Source organism: Camelus ferus, chromosome 17 (genome assembly GCF_009834535.1).
Source record: "Camelus ferus isolate YT-003-E chromosome 17, BCGSAC_Cfer_1.0, whole genome shotgun sequence".
NCBI lineage: Eukaryota > Metazoa > Chordata > Mammalia > Artiodactyla > Camelidae > Camelus > Camelus ferus.
The window spans coordinates 43,730,230-43,754,381 of NC_045712.1; the positions used below are offsets into that span (position 1 = coordinate 43,730,230).

Sequence of the window (24,152 nt, forward strand, 5' to 3'; positions counted from 1 at the left end):
TATGTCTCTCTATTATCTCAAATCATTATGTCAGTGTGGCCAGTATCAACTTAGGCATGAGGACCTCTTCACTTCAAATAATTCTGATGAATAATAAGCAAAAGGAGATCGGAGGCAAATGTCATTTCTGGAGAAATTCTGGGGTACGTTAAAGAAAACCCAAATACACACATAAAATAAAACAAAGCAAAAGATTCCAAAAAACAACTTAAGCCCCTTCTACTCACACTGCATTGGTGAGAATGCTCACCATCCTCCTCAGCTGTGGGTGTAAGCACGAGGCAGGAAGAAAAGGAAGAGGGCAGGGGACATCTGTGTTTGTGTCTCCCTAGGTGTTAGCTGTGGGTTTGTGACTCATTACTTCAATTAACATTGTATTCCCATGTTTGTGCCAAGTGTTACCTTAACAGGCAACCCAATCTGAATTACTGTCTTTTGAAGAAAAAAAAAAGTTCATTCAGAGAAATCATCTCTGATATTTGGTTTGGTTTTTTTGTGAAGAAGAGGTGCTAATTAAGCCATGGCTTTTAGCAGAATGAACAGTTCCTTCCTCTCTGACATTTCATCCGGAGTGAAGGTGCACATCTAGCATCGAGCCCAGCCTCAGGATGTGCTTTATTTAGAGTTCAGGATGAGCCTGGCCTCTGGTGTATGGTCATTATCTCCCCAGCCAGGCAGGAGAATAAAGTTAGTGACTCTTGGAGGATATAATATTTAATCTTTGGATTATCATTCTGATTCATGTACACCATTTAAGGATGATGGGGTGTGAGAGCCTGACTGCACAGTCAGATGATGGATTGTCTCATCTGCTCAAGGACACAGCAGAAGTAATTCTCTTAATGGTTTGATTCAGTCTGTTACATAGGTGCCTTGTGTCTGCCTTACATCTGTTTTCCATGTATCAGTAAAAAGAGAAGTCCATTACACCAAGCCAAGGCAGATGGACAATTAATTTCAAATTGAAACTCAATATGGGATAATGGCTGGGCAATGGGGCTTGAGGCTAACTAATACCAATGCAAATTATGAGGAAAATCATTAAATGGGAGAAAAGATCACTGTATTGAATTCTAGTTGGTCCTTATTAATAATGTAGAAGAAGATAGAAAAGAGCTTTTACATTGGGATATCTCTTCTTAATCCTTCTGTATAGCATGTGGATCAAGAAATCCTATTGATTTTATATTTGAGATTCCTCTTGAAAGCATGCTATTAACAGTGCTTAAAATCTTATCTGGGGTGACATCAGGGAAGATGACAGAGCAAAGAGTACTAGGAATTGGTCCCTACACCTAGAAGACAATTGTTCTGGTAGACACTGAAGTAACTATTATGGAAATCTGGAGTCTGTCTGAGTGTCTGCAGTTTCCAGGGGAAGGCTTGCCTAGTAAATTGCCATTAATTACGGTCAGTGTGGTAGCAGTTACCCACGCTCCAACCTCAGCCTCGAAGCAGGCAGCCATGCCATTTCTGGTGTGGCTTGCAGGAGCCAGGGAGGGTAATAAGCACCCTGCCGGCCAAATATCGAGCTTCTGTATTCTAAGTGCCGACTGCTGCTTTTGACCACACAGGTTCAGGCACACAGGCTGAGCACCACTGCCCCAACCTCACTGGCTGAAGTGCCCTTGGGGGATTTAAAGGAACAGCACCTGTTTTTCTTCTTTTGTCTCTCCCTTCTTTAGGAAGTCAGACATTTAAGGACTCGGCTATTTAAAAACACCGAAAACAAGGGAGTATTTAAAAGCCACTATGCATGCCTTTGGAAGGACACAGAATCAGAAAAGACCTGAAAATATCTCAAGCCTTCACCCCAGGCTAACCCCAGCACAGAGACACTAATCAAAAAGACAGCAAACCATGGAGGTGGAGGAGAAGCTGATTTCTTGAGTTAACATATTATAAGATTCAAACGTCCAGTTTTCAGTTAAAACACACACACACACACACACACACACACACACACACAAAGCATACAAAGGAATAGGATACATGGCCCATGCAAAGGAACAAATAAAGGAAGACATGGGCAAAGACAGAAATATGACACTCCGGTCTCCCCTTGAACATTTTTTGCCCCACTCCTAGAATCAGCCATTTTTCAACGATCCTTGATACTTTTAACCAGGGAATAATGTTTGGAAAAGTTCTTAGTTCTTAACATGCTACTTGCTGCTGAGTTGATTTTTTTTTTAGGCCCACTCAGCTGGCAGAGCAAAAACTTAATGTGTTTAAACTAACTTGTGCATGCACCTATAACTATCTGTGTCTATAATAAGCTAAACATGAGTTCATACACATGCTTCCAATTCTCATCTGTAAAAATTTCATAAACAGAACCCTAAACTAGGCAGTCAGGAGACCAGAATGGGGAGCTCTCACACCCTGCAAAGAGAGCTGAGCCCAACAGGAAAAAGAAAGACTCCTCTCCTTTCTTGGCAATAACTCAGCAAACGGAAAGCCATGCACTCTGCGTTTACTATAGCCCTCCCACCTTCCTTTCCACTCTTTAAAAGAGTTCTCCTTTCTTTGCCCTGTGGGGGTTTGCACATGACACACCATGGTTGCAGACCCTGAATTGTAATTCTTCGCTGATTCCGGATGAACCCATCTTTGCTGGCGGACTACCTGATAGTCTGTTTTGGGTCAAGATTTTGCTGGCTCATATGGGGATCAGAGAAGACCCCTGAAGGCTCTGAGGCTGGGGAGCAAACAGATGCAGAACCCACAACTGAGACCATTGCCACCCACTGCTTTTCTCCTTGACCCTGGAGTCTGAAGGGTCTGTCTTTCTCCTGGATGCAAGCTCATGCCCTCTTTACCTTTGAAGTTCTTTTGGCTTTATTCAGGATCTATTTAAAAGTTTTGTCTTTCTGCTTAAGGCCTTGCTTAATATATGAGCACTCGCTTGGCACTTAGGTCTGATAAGATCAGACTGTTTCATTGGAACTGGCTAGCCTTTGACCTAGTCCCTTCAGAACAGGGCATGCTCCTCCTGAGCTGGCTAATCTTTGACCCATTCATTTGCAAGGGCTGCCTTCTGGAGACTGGCTAAAAAAAAAGGTCTTTGGCCTGGCTCCTCTAGGATCAAACTGTCTCCCTAAGATCGACTAGAACTGACTTGCAAAGTGCTTAAATTGAACTATTTGCAACTGTATGCTATTTAGGCTGTTCGAAATTATTCTTTACTCTAGAGGCAAAACCTCTAGGAAATGGGATCCCAGTTATCTAAGTATTTTGAGGGACCCCCCCCTCTGCCTACAGGGACTCCAGCCAACTTTACTGTTTAGAAACTATGGTCCTTGCTTATGTGTATGTCTAACTAAATGGACAGATCTGATCCAAAGCAACTTAGAATATCAATGGCCATTACAGGGAACTTGTGAAATGCCAAACTTAATTCCCTTAAAATTGAACTACAATAGCTCAAAAATCTCCAGTAGATTGATCTTGGCTTTGATTCTCTGTATTTGTTTGTCCCTCCAGATTTCACGTGCCCTGTGACCTCAGTTTTCCAATGATTCCACAAAAAGCCATTGATAGCCAGTTTGCTCAGCTTTTTTTGAGTTGTAAAGGCAAGAATGACAACTTCCAAGCCCTTTACATGTTGTAGATAAAACCAGAAGAATAGTTTTATTTTTAAGAAGCCATTTCAGGTCAAATTCAATGTATAGTGGAGATACTGCTAACACTGGTAATCATCAAGAAATGCAAAACAGAACCACAATGAGATACCACCTCACACCTGGCAGAATGACTATCATCAAAAAGAACACAGATAACAAAGGTTGGAGAGGGTGCGGAGGAGAGGGACCCCTCATACATTGTTGGTGGAAACGGGGATTGGTGCAGCCACTGTGGAAAATAGTATGGAGGCTTCTCCCAAAACTAAAAATAGAACTACCATATGACCCAGCAATGCCACACCTGGGTATATACCCTCAAAAAACAAAAACACTAATTCAAAAAGATACACCCACCCCAATGTTCATAGCAGCATTATTTACAATTGCCAAGATACAGAGGCAACCTAAATGTCCATCAAGAGATGAATGGATAAAGATGTGGTTTATATACACAATGGAATAGTACTCAGTCATAAAAAAGAAGGAAATGTTGCCATTTGCAGCAATATCCTGTCCTGGAAATTCCAGCAACCACTTCAGCCCCTAAGTCTGCTCTCTACTTCTTATATCAGGAAGGCTTCTGCTCTGTGTTTGGAATCCATTTCTCTGTGTGAGATTTTACAAGTTTCCCCAGGAAGAGTGCTAAGGTGAACACCAAGCTCATTCTGTGTGTTTCCTTTTTCCCATGGATCAGAGTCCCTATGCTTTTTGCTCTCCAATGCCTTCAAACATCTGCATCATACATTTTGTACATTTTATAACTGTTTACAGTGTGAACGGACATGTAAATTCAATAGTTCACCATGATTACAACCAGAATAAGAAGTTGATGTTTGCATTTTATGGTAACCTTTTCAAATGAACTTAATCCTAATCTAATGTCTCAAATACATTTTTATTTTAAAATGTTATAGATTTTACTATTACCATTTAGATATTTATTTTTATGAATGTGAGATCTAGGGTATAATTTCTTATTTTACCCTATGAGTAATTCATTATCACCATAAGTTCAATATCTTTCTTTTCCCCATCTTTTCCCCTCCTTTGCATACTCATGATATACATCTTGGCCAAAAGGAGACTGATTCAAAATTTCCAAATATAGATATTAAGGAAGGAAAAATTTGGCCCAGAAAATATGAAGCCCCACTAATTGATTACTCTTGCAGCTTTAAAAAGAGTAACTAAAGATGAATGGAAAATGAGAATGTCTATTTCCTGCAATTTAATAAACTGGAAGCATGATCCAAAGAATGTCACACTTAGCATTTCATTTCCTCTGGGCTTTTAAAATGATGTTTAATTGCAGATGGTGACCTTCTAGATAAGACACTGTTTATAAGTGCTAAATTTCAAGTAGGAGACTCTCATGGTTTTCCATAATGTATCTCTAGGGAGTAGTATATGACATCCAGGCAAAGATTCATAAATCAAGGAAAAAACTGGGTACTTCTGTGTTACCTGGTTACTCACCTATCCAATCCCAATTTTGAAGACAGATTTGAAATGCAAATCATTTCAGGAAAAATATATGTATTCTTAGTTAATGGTGTCTGATATTTTCTCTCTATTTTTAGAGATATTAGATAAGAATACACTACTTTGGTCTACTAATAAACACTCATTTTTTAAAAACTGGTCTTCAGGGAAGAATACCAATTTAAATACCATATATCTTTAACACAAATGAGTCATTTGGCCCTAATATGACTCTTTGGGATTCTATACTCAGCCCTCTTGCCCTGTCTTATGGAAGGATGGCTCCTATTTCTGTTCAAAATTTGTTTCACAGAGAGCTGGCATGTGTCCAAAACTTGTTGGATTTTATACCAAAGTTCACACTTTGTTGTGCTGGAAATTATGGCAGCAGCTGCAGAGGGGTGTGATGGAGAAGTCATCTTACCAGCTTTCTCTTATTCAAGGTTCATGCCTCCAGCACCTTCTCAGGAACATCAACAGCTCTGTCCTACTCTAGCTATCATCCATTTTGGTCCACAGCCATTCTGAGTATATTAATAGATTAAAAACAGAGTTACGGGAGAGGTAGAAATGTTGGAGACTCCTGGATGGAAATACTTTTCTGGAATATTGCGGCTGCACTGGGTCAGGGGGCAGACGCTTTCTAGCAAGGGCAGTGGGAATGGGAAGCAAACGGGGTGAAGTTGCAGACATGGGCTGTGAGCCCTCAGTGATGGGTTTTCTAGCTGTTTCTACCCTGCCCACCTGCCTGTTGATACTTATGCCTACAAATACCATGACCTGGGTTCTCAAGGTGCTGCAGGAGGACCACAGGAGGATCTAAGGAGACTCTTAACCCCTCACCAGGAATTTCCATTTTCTCACTGGAGGAGAACCCACAGAAATCTGTGACTGCATGTGCACCTCACACTTGATCTCTCTGTTGTGACTGACCTTCCTGAGGCATAAATTCACCCTGGACACCCAAAAAATGTTTAAGCCTGGCTGACTCCGGCTTTGGGGCGAGAAACATACAAGATAAGTTCTGGACATCTTTTCATACTAGGAGGCAAGGAAGCTTTCAGAGACTCTCAAGAGGAGAGGTCTCAAAATCACTATGAACAGGCTCCGACTGGCCAAGAATGGGTAATAAGAATTACGACTACAAGGAATTGAAACCAATCCAATATTTTTAAATTCATGAGTTTGTAATGATATTTCAAACATAAAAAACCACTGGCCAATTTTAGAAGTTGCTAGGAAACTTTATATGAAAAATTCATAAATAAAGGGAAAGAACCAACGTTTCTTCTGTCTCTTCTTTATGAACTATACCCCTAGGTCACTAGGTTAATGAGGGCAAGTTCTCCTTTTAGAAGTATAAGGATGGAAAAGTCTTCCTGGGCCCTCTAAGGGTCCCAGGCTGAGTCTGAAAAATTCAACTGACAAAGACAGATTAACAAGAGGAAAGCATCCACGTTTGTTTAGTATAACTTTTATGTGTCATGCAGCCCTGATAATGAAATGAAGAACTGAAGAATCAGACTGGAGTACTTTCATGCTGGGTTTGAGGCGTGAACAGTTGTGCAGAAATATGATAAGTGACAGAATATGAGGTAAGTGTAGCAAGTCCTGTTTGTTAGGACTCTTCTGGGCAACCCTTTGTCCTCAGACAGAAGGATGCTCATTTCTCCTGGGTGTAAGGAGGGCACATTTCACATGAGGATCTTATGACCTGTTTCAGAAGACAAAAGGTAGTTGAAGGTCAGAGTGACCCTCCTGCTTCTGCCGTCTCTTTTCAACTCAAGTGTGTCAAGGTGACAATTTCAATTTGCCAAGGCGCTGCCCTATTTTTGGGTAGCGTGTCCTGATGCGCATCAGAAGTGATCCAGCTAATAAATGAAGACAGAATGACAGAAATACGGAGTATCAACATTTAGTAATCCATAATGCATAAGGGATCCTAGAAAAAGGACTGCTAAAATCTCCGAATGAAAATGCATAAAATCACCAATAAAGCAGCTCTGTAAGGGGGAAAAAAGACAAATCCAATTCTAATGAAAATTGTAAATTTAAGCAAAATTGACAAGTAAAGTATTACACGACCACCACAGTGGTACAATCAGCAAAATCCTGACTGTGGTATATTCTATAGGGTATCAAACCGGTCTTTTCAATAAATACATTGAAAAGAATAAAAAAAAGATGCAAGAGGAATCTGCAAATTAAAGACACTGGAACCATATCAACCAATCACAATGCAGTCGTGACTCAGGCAAGCAAACTGTTCTAATTAATTAATTAGGAATTATGGAAATGTAAGCACAGGATAAGTACTTGATTATACTGAGAACTTTTTGTGCCAGAGGTCTCATATTTGAGAAATGAGAACTGAAAGACAACTAATTTGCTATTGTTCAAGATGAAGATCACACTCAGGAGCAGGAATGGGGAGGCGGGTCTGGGTTCTGCTGTTACAGTTACTAGTTACTCTCTGTGTGGTCTTAGATAACTGACAATGTTTTTAGTCTCTATTTCCTTGTCTGCATCTTTCTTGTCATATATCTAGTTGTTAAATTGTGTTCCTATAACAGCCCTTTGCAAGGTAGCATTTTCAAACGTTACAAAACCCTATTACGTAGGAAAAGGGTGCACCTTCCTCTTTTTCTCTGGCCCTATCCCCACATTAAGTTGTTTGTAATTTTCTTTCCTCCTCTCATAATCTAGAACAAGATTTTTCAGAGCAGAAAGAAACATGAGAAAACATTCTCTTTCAGGACACAATTTAAACTAAAATGTATACAGCATGGATTGTTATAAAATAATACATAGATCAGTGAAGGGAGAATTTGCTGCTAACAAGAACTGAGAACCCCGGGGTAGATTTAGCTTAATAATGTTAATGTATTCTCCCTGTCTGCAGAGCTTTCTATAAATACACAGGCACAAGGCACATCCTTCGTGATGAGCTTCTCCCTCTTGACTTAGTTCATCAATTGGTGCCATCAGACTCTTTCGAAAGTCATTGCTTCTGATTAAGAGGAATGAGCAGGTTCTCAGATGGCTCAGAGCGCTGGCAATAAGGCAGGAGAGGCAGACTGCGCCAGGCTCCTGAGTGTCTACAGAGCAGGTGGGATGCTCCTTAGGGGACAAAAGGAGGTCCAGATCCGCACTGTGTTACAGAGCCACAGCTTTCAGCTGAAGCCTGAAATGGAGGCTTCTGGAAAGGAAGTTAGCCCTCTGGAAGCCACTCTGGTCCAGCATGTGTCTGTGCGCATGCGTGCATCCCTGTGCACAGACTCTGTGTATGAATGGGTGAGATGTACTCACTTTCTTAAATCAGACGCTAATCTCAGACCTCAGGCTTCTGCTAAGCTCCCCATATCCCTCTTCTGCATGTGCAAACATGCCACTGGAGACAGCGTGAGCCACGCCGCAGGTAGGTGAGGGCTGGCACTAATTAAAAGCTCCAAACAGAGTAGGTAGATGGAGGAGGACAAAGTCTAGGGCCTGACTTTAAGGTTCACGGACTGCGTTGTTCAGGAAACAGGTCAGGAATGCTTCACCTGTGCTGGTCTTTGAGATGTGCCAACAACTATTTCTGTCCTCTACTCTGCTCTGAATTTAGGCAGAATTAGCAAGCCAAAGAAATGACAGCACAAGAAAGGAAACAAGAGAGGGGACGGACAGCTGCGTGTAACAAGAGAGAGGGCACACCCTTTCTGCTCTGCAGTGATTCAGTGGGAAATTTGATTATGCTCATCTGGCATTTTGCAAGGTAATATTTTTGTACAGGAGGCCTAACTGGCACTAGGAAAAAATGTTATTCATGATAATTTCAATTTAACGATATTTCATAGTTTAATAAAAGGAAAAAAAAACAAGAAGTGGGGGAAACATGATAAAGAGAAGAAACTGCAGGGACTGAAGCTCCTGGGTTCTACGTTTCCTAGGAAAGTGTGAAAAAGAGGTTTCTGGTCTTAGTCATTTGCTTTCTCATTATAGAATTTTTTGAATGCTGTAACTGGTCTGCGTCCCCATTTCCTATTGCGGGCATGGTTTCTGCATATGGAATTGAATTATTAATAAGAATTTCACACTTCTAATGAGCACCCGCTGTCTTCTTTAGGTCAGTACATTTTTATCATTTTTAGAAGAACATAAATCACATATGCCAAATTACTATCCTTTCTGATATATTGCTTTTAAAAAAAAACTTATTTTGAACTAATTTTTGACTTACAGAAAAGTTGCAGGAATGGAACTGAGACTCCCCATATATCTCCACTCAGCTTCCCCTAACAGTTAACATCTTTCATAATCAGAGTACAACCATTAAAATCAGGAAATTAACTTTTATATAATACTGTTAACTAAATGACAGAGCTTATCCAAGTAGACAAAACCAGAAATAATAAAAAGGGAAATATCTCAATGTTCACTGACAGGTAACTGGATAAATAAGATCTGGTCGGTGTACACACACACACACACACACACACACACACACACACACACACACACACACACACAGTGAAATACTACTCAGCCATAAAAAATAAAAAATACTGCCATATGCAGCAACAAGGATGGATGGACCTGGAGATTATCAATTTAAGTGAAGTAAGCCAGAAAGAGAAAGAAAAATGCCATATGATATCGCTTGTATGTGAAATCTGAAAAAAAGGAAATGAATGAACTTATCTACAAAACAGACTCAGAGATATAGAGAACAAACTTATGGTTACTAGCAGTAAAGGGGGTGGAAAGTGATAAACTGGGAGTTCGGAAATTGCACCTCTTGGGGAGTGATGGAAATGTTAGCTATTGTGATTGTGATAGTGGTTTCATTGGCATACACATCGATCTATGCATCTATCAAAATCCATCAAATTGTACATCTGAAATATGTGTAGTTTACTGTACAGGAACCAGACCACAATAAAGGTGTCAAAAAATTTTAGGTGAAAAAAAATAAAGTGAAGTGTCTTGCTGTGCCTATGGGAAGAGATGGCAGGAAAAAAAGAAAAAAGTTATGCAGATTGTATCATGGGAGAAGCAAAAGGTAAAAATACAAATGAGGGTGTGAAAAATAAAAATTCCATGAGTGTGTCTAACAGACATTTTATTGGCAATCTAAATGTAGATGAAAATAAGAAAAGAGAAAAGGCAAAATTTGCAGAAAGAATAGCTGGGGATTTTCCAAATTGTTGAAAGACAACAAAACCCAAGTATAATAAAAAAGAAATCCATACCTAGTTACATGTCATTGAAATGGTAAAACAAAACAAAACAAAACAAAGAGAATATACTGATAGCAGGCAGAGAACTTGGACAGACTGTCTTCAGAGGAAGGACTGGCTGAATGAGTCTCAACATTAGCTACAAAAATCAGAAGTCACAGGACAGGTATCCCCAAAATGCTGAAACAAAATAAGTGAAAACTAGAATTCTATACCCAGAGAAAATATACTGTTTGAATGCAGTCAAACATAAATCCATATAATAAACAAAGATCAAGGGAATTTGTCCCTAGAATATTGTCATGAAAGGAAATTCTAAAGGATGCAGTTTAAGTAGATGAAAAATGAACACAGATATAAAGTCTGAAAAATCAAAAAGAATTAGAAGCAGAGAAAAGTGGCAAATATCTGGGCAAATGTAAATGACATAAAATATATAGAGTAGTAATACTGATGTTGAGGGAGGATCATAAGAGTAGACAAAAAATATTAGAAAAAAACACGAGTTGGGAGGTGAATAAATGGTGCTTACATTTTAACATCTTTTTATTTTTTAACAGGATGATAAAGGTCTTGATTCTCTTTAGATTTTGGACTCCCTATTTTACTCTATACATGAAAATCAATTCCAGGTTAATGGCAGACACATATCTGAAAGGCTTTCACAAAAGAATACAGAAAAAAGTTTTTGTGGCATCAAGATGTAGTAGGGCTTTTTAAGAAAATGCTGAAAGCTCTAATCATGAGCGAAAAATGATAAATTTAACTACAGAACACTTGAAAGCTATTTTTCTAAAGATGCAACAAAAACATTGAAAAGACAAGGCACAGGATGGGAGGTGTTTGCCACGCATAACTGAGAAAGTACCAGCGTCCAGACTACGTAAAGAACATCTACAGATCGACGAGGAAAAGCCAGGCCACAAAGCAGAAGAGGTCAATGTCTTCAAGAGGCATTTCAACAAAGACAAAGTCTAAATGCCAAGAAATAAATAAAGTGTGCCCAACTGTATTTGTAGTCAGGAAAAAAAATCACCATGGAATACCACTACATACCCACCAGAACACCTAAAATGAACAAAAACTGAAGATACTAAGTATTGTTAAGAATATGGAGCAACTAGAACTAACAACAGAAATTCGCCCTCTACTCTGGACGTGTGTTGGGCGGTGTCTACCTATGTAACGCTCTATCACCTGACAGTTCCACCATCAGACAGATAACTCACAGAAATCTGCACCAATTGTTCGCCAAAATACACATACAAAAATGTTCATAGCAGTTTCATTTGAAATAGAGAAAAAACTGGAAACAACCCAAATATCCATCAACAAGTATAATGGATCAATTAGTTGTGACATATTTATGAAATGAAATTGTCTATAATGGTGGAAATAAATCAGTGTTTTGATGCAATGGCATTAATGCAGCTTGCATTCATAATGTCGACCAGGAAAACAAAATATGCTACAAGAAAATATAAGTAATATGATTCCATTTATGTAAATTTTAAACACAAGCAAAATGAAAGTATATTGTTTATGGATCCAAACAAAGGCAGTAGAAATATCTTTAAGAAGCAAGTAAGTAAGCGGTATAATTCACAATTATAATCATCTCTGGGGGATAAGTATCAAGTAATGAGGCACAGGCAGAGATCTCTGATACCAATAACACTCTTTCTTGACTTGAGTGGCAGTTACATGACTTTTTTGCTTTGCCGCCATTTACTCAACTTACATATTCACTTTATGCATTTTTCTGTGTATTTTATTTTTTTAATAAAATAAAGTATGTTAACCATTTGAAATTAGCTATGATAAAATAATTCATGAATTTTTTATCACAACCTAAAGAAAAAAATTCTGAGGAGCAGGGGTGGCTACATATGAAATGTAGACGTTTCATATAAAATCATATGAAATTTTTTTATCCTTTGTGGATAAATAAGAGGCATAAAAGTAAGTGAATTTTATTTTATCTAATGCCATTCACTTTTTTTTTAATAATGAAAATTTCATTGCATAGTGGCGGGGACAACAGTACTGATTTTGAAACTGGAGAGAGAGGGTTTGAATCCTTTTACGGACTCAGTAACTTTTTTTTTTGGGTGAATCTGTTTTCTTTTTCTTTTATCACTTTTGCTTTTGGTTTTATATATAAGAAATCTAAAATAGGTAAATGGAAAATCAGTAAGCATACAGAAAACTTGAAAACTATTAACCAATGTGAACTAAATGACAATTATAGAATGTTTCCACCAACACCAACATAATATACATTCTTTTCAAGTACACATAAAACATTTACCAATTTAAACATATTCAGGACCATAAAGTAAGTATTAATAAATTTATAATAACTCAAACATAAAATGGAATTAAGTTAGGAAGTGACAACAGAAAGATATCCATAAATCCCCCGTATTTAGACACTAAATAGTATACTTTCAAATAATCCAGGCATACTCAGTAACATCCATTCACCATGAATCAGGGTAGAAGAAGAGACAGTAGGGTTGTCAACAGAGAAGGTGCCTGGGGCTTTGAAAACAGATGTCTCACATAACCGTAATCTAACTTCACTTTCACCAGACTCATAACTGGTTCCTGGGTGTAGCACCGCTCTACTGCCCACGGAACTTTTACACATTCTTCACCCAGCTAGGCATTGACTTAGTTGCTGATTTCTGATATTCTCTCTTTAGAGATTCATTTATTTGGCTTTATGCAAATCCTATTATCAGTTTTTCAGACATTAGCATGAATAATTATAGCATCTTGATTAAGACTGATTAAACTTCCCATTCATCAAAGAGAAATGCAGATACTCTAGATAGATTATTTTTAGTTTATTTTACCTTCTAAATACTGACTGTAGAAAGCTAAATATTAGTTAAGGTTCTCTTAGAGCCTAATAGCTAAATCTCTGGGAAGGTGACAGAGAGAATAAACAAAGTACACTTCCATTGTTTCAGAATAATTTAGTGAATCCTAAATATTTTTATTTTTTTATTCTAAACATTCTTAAGCCATATAAGTTTAAGTTATATAATCACCCATAATTCTGGCTTGAGGTAACTTTAATTTCTCTAATATAAAGAGACGCTTAATGGATGAGTTTTGTTTGGAAAGTACACATAGGTCCCAATATCTGCATCCTTTTATTATTTGTTAACTCTCACCTATTATGTAGACTTCTCTTCAGACTCTAGATTTATTTAGTCATAAGGTTGAGTGTTGGTGAGTTTTCATTTCACTATGACAGTAAGATGGAAAGAAAGGGGACCAGGGAACTTGCAGGTACATACATCAGTCAGGTTCAACCAGAGAAACAGAACTAGTATCATATGTATCATCATAAATGTGATACACACTATATTTACATGTGTGTATAAATCATACGTTTATGTAACTATGTTATGTAGTTATACTTAGTATATTACATAATTTATAAATGAAATAGAGGGAAATTAAAGACTATGAGTGCCACAGAGGTACTGTGGATAGACACTGCATCCAAGAGAAAACAACGATAAATTGTGAATGTTCTACTGACTAAAAGCACGGGCCAGTACTTGAATCCTGGGCTCCTCAGTATATTAACCGTGTGATATTGGAAAGTTACTTTATTTATGTGAGTTTTAGCTTTATACCCAAAGATTGGAATGAAAGATATGTATGTCATAGTATTGTGGTACAGAATAATTGATGTAACACATATAAATGACTTAGTACAGCTTCTGGCAAATACAAAGTGCTCAGTAACAGTAGCTATTACCTGTCAGGGGCACTGAATCCATTAACTGGAGTCATGAGATGCCCCAGGCTCTTATCATGTTTCCCGGCCCAGCTCCTGAACTGGCCATTTTGCCAAGAAGCCCTGGTCCCTTTAGTACAAAATTATATTAAGCAACTGAAATGTGGGTGTCTGGTGTGACAGAAGTAGGAAATATCTACCTATTTATCTAAATATGAGCAGGCTTAGAATATCCTGTAAAATTAACCACTTTTAATTGACTTGGTAGTAGAAGCTCTACCCTGAAATAAATGACATAATAAAGAGGGTTCCACAGAAGTAAACACAGATTACTTATGAAGCAGTAAAGAAATGAAGGAATAAAATATATGTAGATAAAAAGGTAAAACTTAAACCGTTAACATTTATTGGGAATTAACAAATAAAAGATATACTTTAAAAAGTCCAATGTTTCCCAACACAGTAGGTATAGAAGAATGTTACCTCCACACAGTAAAGGCCATATATGTTTCTCACAGGATTACTGTGCAGCTCAGATTTTTGAAAAAGCCATAAACCACCATATATATATAAACAGTACTAAGAGGTTTAAAAACTTAGATTACTTCAAATAGAGGAGAAAGGGAACCGTTTTCAAAAGTTAATTGTCTTTTACTTGGAACTGGAATAGCTCTCTACTACATCTATTAGAAAAACTGATTTCTCAAATGTTAGAATATGTAAAAACTGGACCATCTGTAAACGGACTCTGAGAAACAAGACAGAAGCGCCCAAGTCTAAGTGTATTTCCATTCTCATGGAAATGAAACATGAAGCACAAGAGGACAGAGAGGATTTTAGAGGTAACTCACAGAACAACAAAATGGAGCTTCTGAAACAACTGTCCTCCGAACAGATGACGAAACATGAGCAAAGGCACAAATACGATTACAGGGCATGGGAGTGGCACAGTAAAGCTTGCCGGAAAAAGGTCAGGCCTCTAGTAGAGAAAGACCGCCTTACAGTGAACCAACCAGAAGGAGAAGGATTTGACGATCCATCACTTGAGTGGAATTAGTTTGCTCTCCACTTGGAGAATGTGGTTTGTCCTGACTTTCTAAAAGCAGGAACACCTCTAAATAAACTCTGAGCAAACAGTATAGGAGGTGGCGTGCTCAAGTGTAACTGCACACAACTTTGTGCAGTTTCCCTTGCTTGGTCCGATTAGAAACCAACTTTAGTGGATGCTACTGGTGACCCACTGGGATTACGTTTACTAGGTTAATATATACTCATCTTGTAGACTCTGAGTTTGGGCTCCTAAAAGGCTCACAGCTGCTCCTTTCCCTGATCTCAAAATTGCCTTCTACCAAATGGAAGCCACTGACCCAAAAGACCCTGCCTCATCTTGGCCAAAATCTTATGTAGTGAGTATGTGTGTGGGGGAAAAAAAAAAAAAAAAAAGACTGGTGCCCCTGTTTCTGGACGGGATAATTTCTGTGGCACAATTCATGTTACAGAACTCCCCGTGAGATCAGGCTGAAACTCCACTCTAGCTGCCATAACTTCCTCTTCTAGCTCCTAACATCCCCTTCTCCCCACTGCCCCATACCTCACCCTGCTTCCTTCACTTTCTTTTTCTTGAGTATACCTCTCAATACAACCCTGAAAACAAGAATCCATGTCTCAGGTCTTATTTCTAAGGAATCCAACCTAAGATATCATATTAAGAATGTCCATCTTTCATTTAGTGTCTTAAACTTCACTATAACCGAGTTGAGGGATTTCTAGTTTCAACAAACTTTGTCAATTTTTCTAACACAGGGGCAAATATCGGTTGCAAACTGAGTGAATGTTCCATTCTACTGAACTCCAAGTCTCATATAACTGAACAAAATCTATTACAAAGATGCCTTTCAAAAGGTACATGATGTCTCTTTTTTTATGGAGGGCAATTCTTTTAGGGAAAAGAAAATTACCCTGAACAGTACATTGAGCACCATTTCTTCACCAAAGATGTGTCTAATGGGTGTTCTGTACTGCAATTTTAACATCAAGTTTATAATATATCTATGTATTTGCCAAATTTTTAAATCATGGTGTGTCTTCTTCTTAAACCATCTAATAAAAAATCAGGTATAATAAATCCTTACTACTAACATTTTCCACATCTTTCTTCTGAAATGGTGAGATGATTTTGTGAGTAGTGACTAGCAGTTTAATATGTGTTTCAGGCATGTCACTGCCTCTGACTTTCTAAATTGCTACTGTAAAAAGTCACTTCAACTTTTTAGGATCTCAATTTCTTCTAGAACGACACTACTTGATTTTCATATTCTATTCATTATATTTTATACTTATATTAATTACATATGAATTAACTATGACACAAAATTTCATCAAACACACACAGATTTTTTTTTAAGAGCAAGGGCAGAAGTGGGAAAAAGGCTAGCCTAAATTTGCACATTGTCACTTTGGGTATATTCTATGGGCAAAAGAAACTCACAAGCCCAGACTGCACGAGTAAGTATAGTCTCCCTCTCTCATCTCCTGACAGAAGGAACAGGAAGAACTGGGGCCATTTTTTAATGTACCACACACAGAGCAAAGGCGTGCAGTGTGATGGTACGCTGAAGATGTGTCCAGGTGACAATACAGTGAAGGGTCTGCTGGAGAGCAGGTTGAGGACCAGGGCCAGGTTGTACTCAGCAGAATCCCGGATTTTTTGCCCACCACTTTGTTCCTGCCTGATTCGTGGCAGGGGTAAGGGAAACACGACTGGCTAGCCAATTCCTGCCTGCATCTGTTTTTCTGTAGTATGTGAGCTAAGGATGATTCTTACTTTTAAATGGCTGAAAAGACATCAAAAGAAGAGTATTTCATGACGTGGAAATCATGTGAAATTCAAATTTCAGTGTTCATACGTAAACCATGATTAGAAACGGCCGTGTCTAAGCACTTACATATCCCCTATGACTGCTTTTGGGCTGCAAACTGGCAGATTTGAGGAGTTGCAAAGGAAACTGTACGTGGACCACACATCCTGAAACATTTACTATCTGACCCTTTACAGAGAAACTTTACCAACACCTGATTTACAACATATGCCAAGCGTTTGGCAATGGGTGGGCCAACCATGTAAAGCTACATGGAGAAAAACAAAAGTCACAAAAAGCTACGAGACATGAGACTTAACACACAGAAAAGCCAACAGTTAAGCCTCCCTCTCTGAAACATTAACTATCTAATACCACCGATTATCTGAAAACAATCCTGGGGAAGGAACTTGGTTTCCCGAGGCGTCTCTGTTATTAGGCATAAATAGGACGAACTAACAGATTTATCATGTAATTCAAAACACACAGCAGGAGGGGTTTATTGCACTTTTATCATTTTGACCAGAATACGTGGCTCCCTAGACCCATGTTTAATCTTTTCAAAATGGAATGACCAAATACCGTGAGTTTGTCACCAAACTTCAGTTAGAGTTTTTTTCCAAACTCCAAGAGTCTCCATGACATGGAAGGAAAGCAGGAAGATGACAGAAGGGGCAAGGTGGCAGAACAGAAAATGAGAAGGTAACAATGAGTAATAAAAATCTCATTTTTCCCATGAATTAAACACGAGAGCAGAATTAAACATGAAGTAGCAGTCTTACCGAGAACTTCAATGGCTCCGAGCGAGGTCCTCCAGCTCCCTAAAACCAAAAGCACAGCATTGTTGTAATTGTACACATTTTTCCCTTTCCACCACACCCTGCACTGGAGCCCTTAACAGCTCCTATCATTTTCTTGCATCTGTTTTTCAATTTTAAGCAAACTGTTGTTTACACAATAAAGTATACGTTTATTCTATGGAGATAAATGGGAACATGCAGAAAAATTTACTGGAAGTAAATTTAATCTCTTAATCCTCATTATTCAGGGACACAACCTCTAATATTTTGTTTTATTTTGTTCTCTGCTCTTTAACAATGGACATCTGCATTTTCTCATGTTACATAAATTTTTGTTTGCCGAATGTTCCATCAAATGACCATATTTCATAAATACTTTATTTTGCTTTTTATTCTTGTTAATTTCTCAGTATTGTAAATAATAGCATCGAGATTTTGACATAAAGTCATTTTCTTCTGAATTTGTCATTATTTCTTAGGAAGGATGTGAGGTTATCAGGTTAGCACATACAGGTGGGTGCATTTATGTTGCCAAATAATTTTCTCAAATTTCTTTTTACTGAGGACTTAAATACCTGTCTCTGGAACAGAATGACGGTGAAGATCATTGAATCCTCTGCATGTTACTTTGACTTTATAACATGCAGCTGTGTAGATCAGACACAGGTCAGACGCGGCCTTTCTTAGCAGGGCCTGCTGGGATAAACAGAGAAGTGATGGAACATTCTACAGTTGCAGAACAGCAGATTTTCATGATTTGGAGACATTTACTTCCACTTTTATTTTTCCAGCTCTAATGCAGGTGAGTCTCAGTGTAATTCAGAGTGATTCTGACTAAAGGTAACTAGAGCTGCATTAATCCTTAAGTTTGTATTACTATCAGAATTCCCAAATGCTTGTTCAGAAATCTGTGATATTTGAAAACAAAAGCCAAAACAATTAAACAAAAAACAATGTTTCAGTGCATTCCAGTTCTGGCTCAGCTATAGGGATACTGAGGAAGTCATTTAATCCCTTGATATTTTTATTTTTCTCATATATAAGAAGAAACTCAGTAGTTAGGGTATGTGCTTAGCATGCATGAGGTCCTGGGTTCAATCCCCAGCTCTCTGTTTAAAACAATAAACCTAATTACCTCCCCCCACACCAAAATGTAATAAAGTAAAAAAAAAAAAAGTTAAAGAAAAAGGAAATGCTTGGACTTGGAACATTTCAAGACTCCAAACTATTTTTAAAAGGCTATCATCCTCATCACATGTTTAAAGTACACATATGGGTATTTTCCCTTCCAGAAAGCTCTTCAGGTTAACCTCTTTCTTACTGATAACCAGAATTGCCTTTTAAGGGCACCTGTGAGTAAAAACCTAAAAAGTTTCCTGACACCTCTCTATCCTCCGTTTCAAATCCCTTCCCCGTCAATTGATGCCTAATAGCCTTATATTGACATAACCTGGGGAAACCATTGGAATGATGGGCAAAGGTTTCATAGTAACTTTCACAACCTACTTTTATTAGAAGCCATCAACAGTATCGCTCCTTGAGAAAGGAGAAAGATATTATTTTATATTCAGTTTTCGCATAATCTTTTTCATTGTAATTTTGTTAAACTTTAAGTAGAATTCCTAAAGGAGTAATAATAGAACATAAACATATGGAATAATGAGCCAATATAAATTGTGATGAATTACAAGCATTTTTTTTGCAGCTGATATAAAAGGAGATAATTATAGATACCTTATTATATAAAAGGAACACATGTTTTCAGAAAAGGTACTTAATTTTCTTCTACTAAGTTCTAAATGAACCACACAATCTAAGAGCCACTCCAACCAAAGTTTAAACAGAAAAAATCCTCAACAGAATTCAAGAGCATAATGCTAACATGTACTCCATCGAAGGCCTTCTGAAACCTCTTTTTAGGTTCACAATTTGTTGTTGTTTTATTTTTTCACATAAATTAAATGAAAAGGAACTAAAAATAAACTTTCTTTTTTATTATATAATAGAACCAACAAATGCCATTAACTCAAACCTGACTGCCTAAATCTCCTTTAAGTGGTCTTCCTTATCAACAGCACTGAAAGGGTATCAGGTGTAAATTGTTACTGAGACTAAACTATAAGAAGACGCTATGTGATGTACATCCACAATGAGTACTCTGCATCATTCATTTCCAAAAAGCATCACGTTATTCAATGTAAGAAACTCTGAGTTTCAGCTTGTCACAAATCAAATAGATCACATCACTCACAGTATCGAATGGACCAGAATTTCTTTCCAAAACAAAGTCATTATAATTAAAAAAACATGTGAAACACTTTCCTGAAAATATCTGCCCTAACAGCTTCAAGATCTGTTGTAAAACTCCCACTCAAACGTTATCCTCATCACTCCAAGAATGCTGGAGACCCAATGAGTCCCCAGGACGTGACATCCTCTGTCCTCTCCAAATAGTAAGAGAAATTTGCCAGGCATTTGCACAGTGGGTTCCCTGGAATGTGTTTTCATTAAAGGGAAAATAGTTCCCACCTGCAAGAATACACATTGGAGAAAAGTCTCTTCAATAAATGGTGCTGGGCAAACCCAACAATTGCACTGAAAAGAATAAAATTGGAACATTCTCTAACACCATATACAAAAGTAAGCTCAAAATGGATTAAAGGCCTAAGTGTAAGACCAGAAACCATAAAATTCCTAGAAGAAAACAGAGGTGGAACACTCTTTGACATAAATCGTAGCAATTGTTTTAGATGTCTCCTAAAGCAAAGGAAATAAAAGCCAAAATAAACAAAAATGACCTAATTAAACTTAAAAGCTTTTGCACAGCAACGGAAACCAGTGAGAAAATGAAAGACAACCGACTGAATGGGAGAAAATATTTGCAAACTATATGACTGACAAGGGGTTAAGATCTAAATTATATAAACAGCTCATACAAAACAAAACAAAAAAAAACCCAAAAATCCGATTAAACAATGGGCATAAGACCTGACAAGCATTTTCCCAAAGAAGACATACAGATGGCTAACAGGCACATGAAAAGATGGTTAACATCACTAAATATCAGAGAAATTCTAATTAAAACTACAATGAGGCATCACCTGATACCAGTTTAGAATGGTTATCATCAAAAAGAACACAAGTAATTAACGCTGGAGAGGGTGTGGAGAAAAGGGAACCCACCAAAACTGTTGGTGAGAATGTAATGGAGGTTCCTCAAACACTAAAAATAGACTTACCATGTGATGCAGCAATCCCACTCCCGGGTTTGTTGCCTTAGAAAATGAAAACACAAATTTAAAAAGATATGTGCACCCCAATGTTCATAGCAGCATTATTTGCAATAGCCAGGATACGGAAGCAACCTAAGTATTCATCAACAGATGACTGGATAAAGAAAATGTGGTATATTTATACAGTGGAAAACTACTCAGCCATAAAAAGGCATAAAATTTTGCCATTTGCAATCCCGCAGATGAACACGGAGGGTAAGTGAAGTAAGTCAGAGAAGGACAAATACAGTACGATGTCACTTATATGTGGGCTCTAAAAGAGAAAACAAACTGGTCAAAACATACGGAAAAAGAAACGAGCTTACCACAACCCGCCGGCGGGGAAAAGGGCGTGGCCAGGCGCGAGGACCCCGCAGGTGGTGGTGCCGCCGCCTGAATTGCTGCCAGCTGGCTGCTCTAGGCTCCCGTCCGCTCAGGCAGCTCGCTAGCCACTCCATTTGGGGTCCTCGCGGCTTTTTCACGTGTCCCGGAAGAGGAACTCCGCCATGGCAGGTGGAAGACGCCGTTTGCGCAGCCTGCAGAGGAGGTTTGCCCAGCCTGCGGACAAGGATTGTTCAGCCTGTCGACAAGGTTTGCTCAGCCTGGAACCTCTCCTGGTGGTTGCAGAGGCGGCCGGCCTAGGGAGGGCGACGAGGCCAGGAGAGGGGAGAAAAAAAAAAAAAAAAAAAAAAAAAAAAAAAGCCGGACTCACAACAAACTAGTGGTTATCAGAAGGGAGGGGGAGGGGCAAGATAGTGGGAGGCTATTAAGAGGTGTAAACTATTACGTATAAAATACCAGGTTATGTTGTACAGAACAGGAAACAGAGCCAATTATTTTATAATAACTTTAAATAGTGTATAACTTTTAAAAATGTTGAATCATTTTGTGGTACCCTGGAAACGTACGTAATAGTGTCTCTCCATGAACTAAACCTGAACAAACAATTTTAAAAAGTGGAAATAGTCTCTACCTTATTTATTACCTGCCTTTTAGTGGTGATAAATAAACGACTAAGCCATTTCCCCCCCTGGTTTTACTGTTTCCATAGGACACAGAGAAAGCTTTCTTGGAGGGAATCGACAAAACTGGAAGAAAAGGAAAGAGCACGCTGCTCTTGCAGAGGCTGCAAAAAGACAGCGTCTTGGGCTAGCAAGCTTCGTGGAAGGGTGAGTGCTGTCCGCGGTTGCATGGCGAGACAGACAGATCATCTCTCCCCCTGGGGTTCATTAGCGTTTCGAAAGGTAGGGACGTGATGTGAACACGGGTCTCACCTGCGTTTTTTACCTCCGTTTATATCCTAATCTGCATTCCGCAGCGGCTGCTCGTTTTTTTCAGTAAGTGCGTGCTCTAGGAGTGAAACAGAGTATGAGTTAATGTGTCATTTCCAAGGCTCCCTTGGATCAGAGTGTTGTGTCTAATGGGAACCTCCCAGATAACCACTTTGAACTGTAGTGGTTTCGGTAAAGTTGCCAACGAGTCTTTTCCTAAAGAGGGTTATTCTTCGATATACGAGTGGTTAATTTCACAATTCCTCACAGGCTACATGTAGGGACAAAGGTCCAGCAAGCCCATGTGTTCAGAAGTATAAAAGAATTTCGTCTCTTTAGTGTTTTGTCAGAAGGAATAATAATGAAAACTGCTATTTTGCTGCCTTTCCATGAATGGTGAGGGGTTTTCATTTCCAAAAATTTTTTTACTACCGTTTAAATAGAGTAAAAAGGGGAAGGAATGAAAGATTACCTAGAACAAGGCTGAACAACAAAACAAATATTGAAGAGGAAAGAGCATACATAAGAGAGGTAAACAGGGGAAGTGAATGTATATGGCCGTCCTCAAACGTCAGTCAATTAAATCCGCCAATTCTAGGGGCGGTTACATTATTTCTTTTGTAAAAGGGGTTGGATGGAGCAGTCTGACGAGAAGGGGTTTTACAGCTACATTTGCATTGATTTTACTGTCGGTCATCCTTGTCAAAGAGGGCTGAGGTCTTCCTTTGCCACAAATATGCGCGCGCAATGTTTGCCTGCAGAGTGTCCCTGTACTTAGGGATTTGCTTCTTTGTGAGGAATATTGCCCTTTCTTCTTTAAATCTCACAGCCCTGGAACTCAGAGCTGCTTCTTCAAGTTCTCATCATTTTGAAGTAATAGATCCTGAGTCTGGAAGGACTTTGATTCCCCAACATAAATAATGGGAAATTGAGGCAGCCCTGATTTCTGGTAGTCTCTGAATTTTGTAGGATAAAATAAATGAGGCTAATCCGAAGAGACAGGAGGCACCATGAGTTCGTGTTAGTGAAGAGCTCCATCTCCTGTTCTGTGTGGGTATGTGCTCAAAACCACTTCCACCAGCTAGGGGCTGCTGTGAAGGCTAGAATGAGCAGAAGAAATAAGCCAGTCTATCACCCTTTTGCAGTGCAGATCCTTCTGTTCACTGAACCATGAATGTTTTTTGCCTTGTTTTGGGTACTGATAACTAAGAAAGGAGACACAGAATGAAATGAGGTTTTACATGTTTAACTTTCAGTAAAAAAAAAAGATGGACAGCAATGTTAGAGGTTTTCTTGAAATGATTTTCCATTTTACCCTTCCATTTCGAAAATTCAAGTTTGCACCTTGAGAGTAACAAGAAAACCTTTTTATGAGTTCTGTGGGATAAATGAGTTAGAATAGCCTCTGTATAGACCTGGTTCAAGCTGTTAAAGAAACATCTTTCCTGGCTCATGAACTGAGCCAGGTTTGGTCTGTTTCACTCTGTAAAAACATTTTCTTGGTTGATTTTAAGTTTATCCTCCAATGCCCTGCTTTTCATTACTAAAAGGAGCTTAAGGGGGAGGAAAATGAAAGGGAAGGTGTTTATTGTAAGATAAAAATGCTAAGGATCTGATAAATGTGATATATAGACTCAGAAGAGAGCACGAAATTGCATTTTATTGTTTGTTTTGTTCAATTGAAGGAATAACTATTTTTTTAATTGAAGTACAGTCAAGTTACAATGTGTCAGTTTCTAGTGTTCAGCACAATGTCCCAGTCATGCAAATACATACATATATTCATTTTCATATTTTTTTCATTAAGAGTTATTATAAGGTGTTAAATATAGTTCCCTGTGCTATACAGAAGAAACTTTTA

General features: G+C 38.4%; 1 protein-coding gene across 1 annotated transcript in view; it reads right to left on the reverse strand.

The window, feature by feature from the left end:
• STAC (SH3 and cysteine rich domain) overlaps positions 1 to 18,444 on the reverse strand; it is a 198,787-nt gene extending 180,343 nt beyond the window's left edge. The window contains exons 1-2 of the mRNA XM_032459291.1: positions 18,324 to 18,444; positions 17,731 to 17,769 (exon numbers count right to left, since the gene is read on the reverse strand). Coding sequence (XP_032315182.1) covers positions 17,731 to 17,769; positions 18,324 to 18,356 — 72 coding nt within the window. The 5' untranslated portion in view covers positions 18,357 to 18,444. The remainder of the gene's footprint in view (positions 1 to 17,730; positions 17,770 to 18,323) is intronic.
• Between the last annotated feature and the right edge of the window lie 5,708 nt (positions 18,445 to 24,152).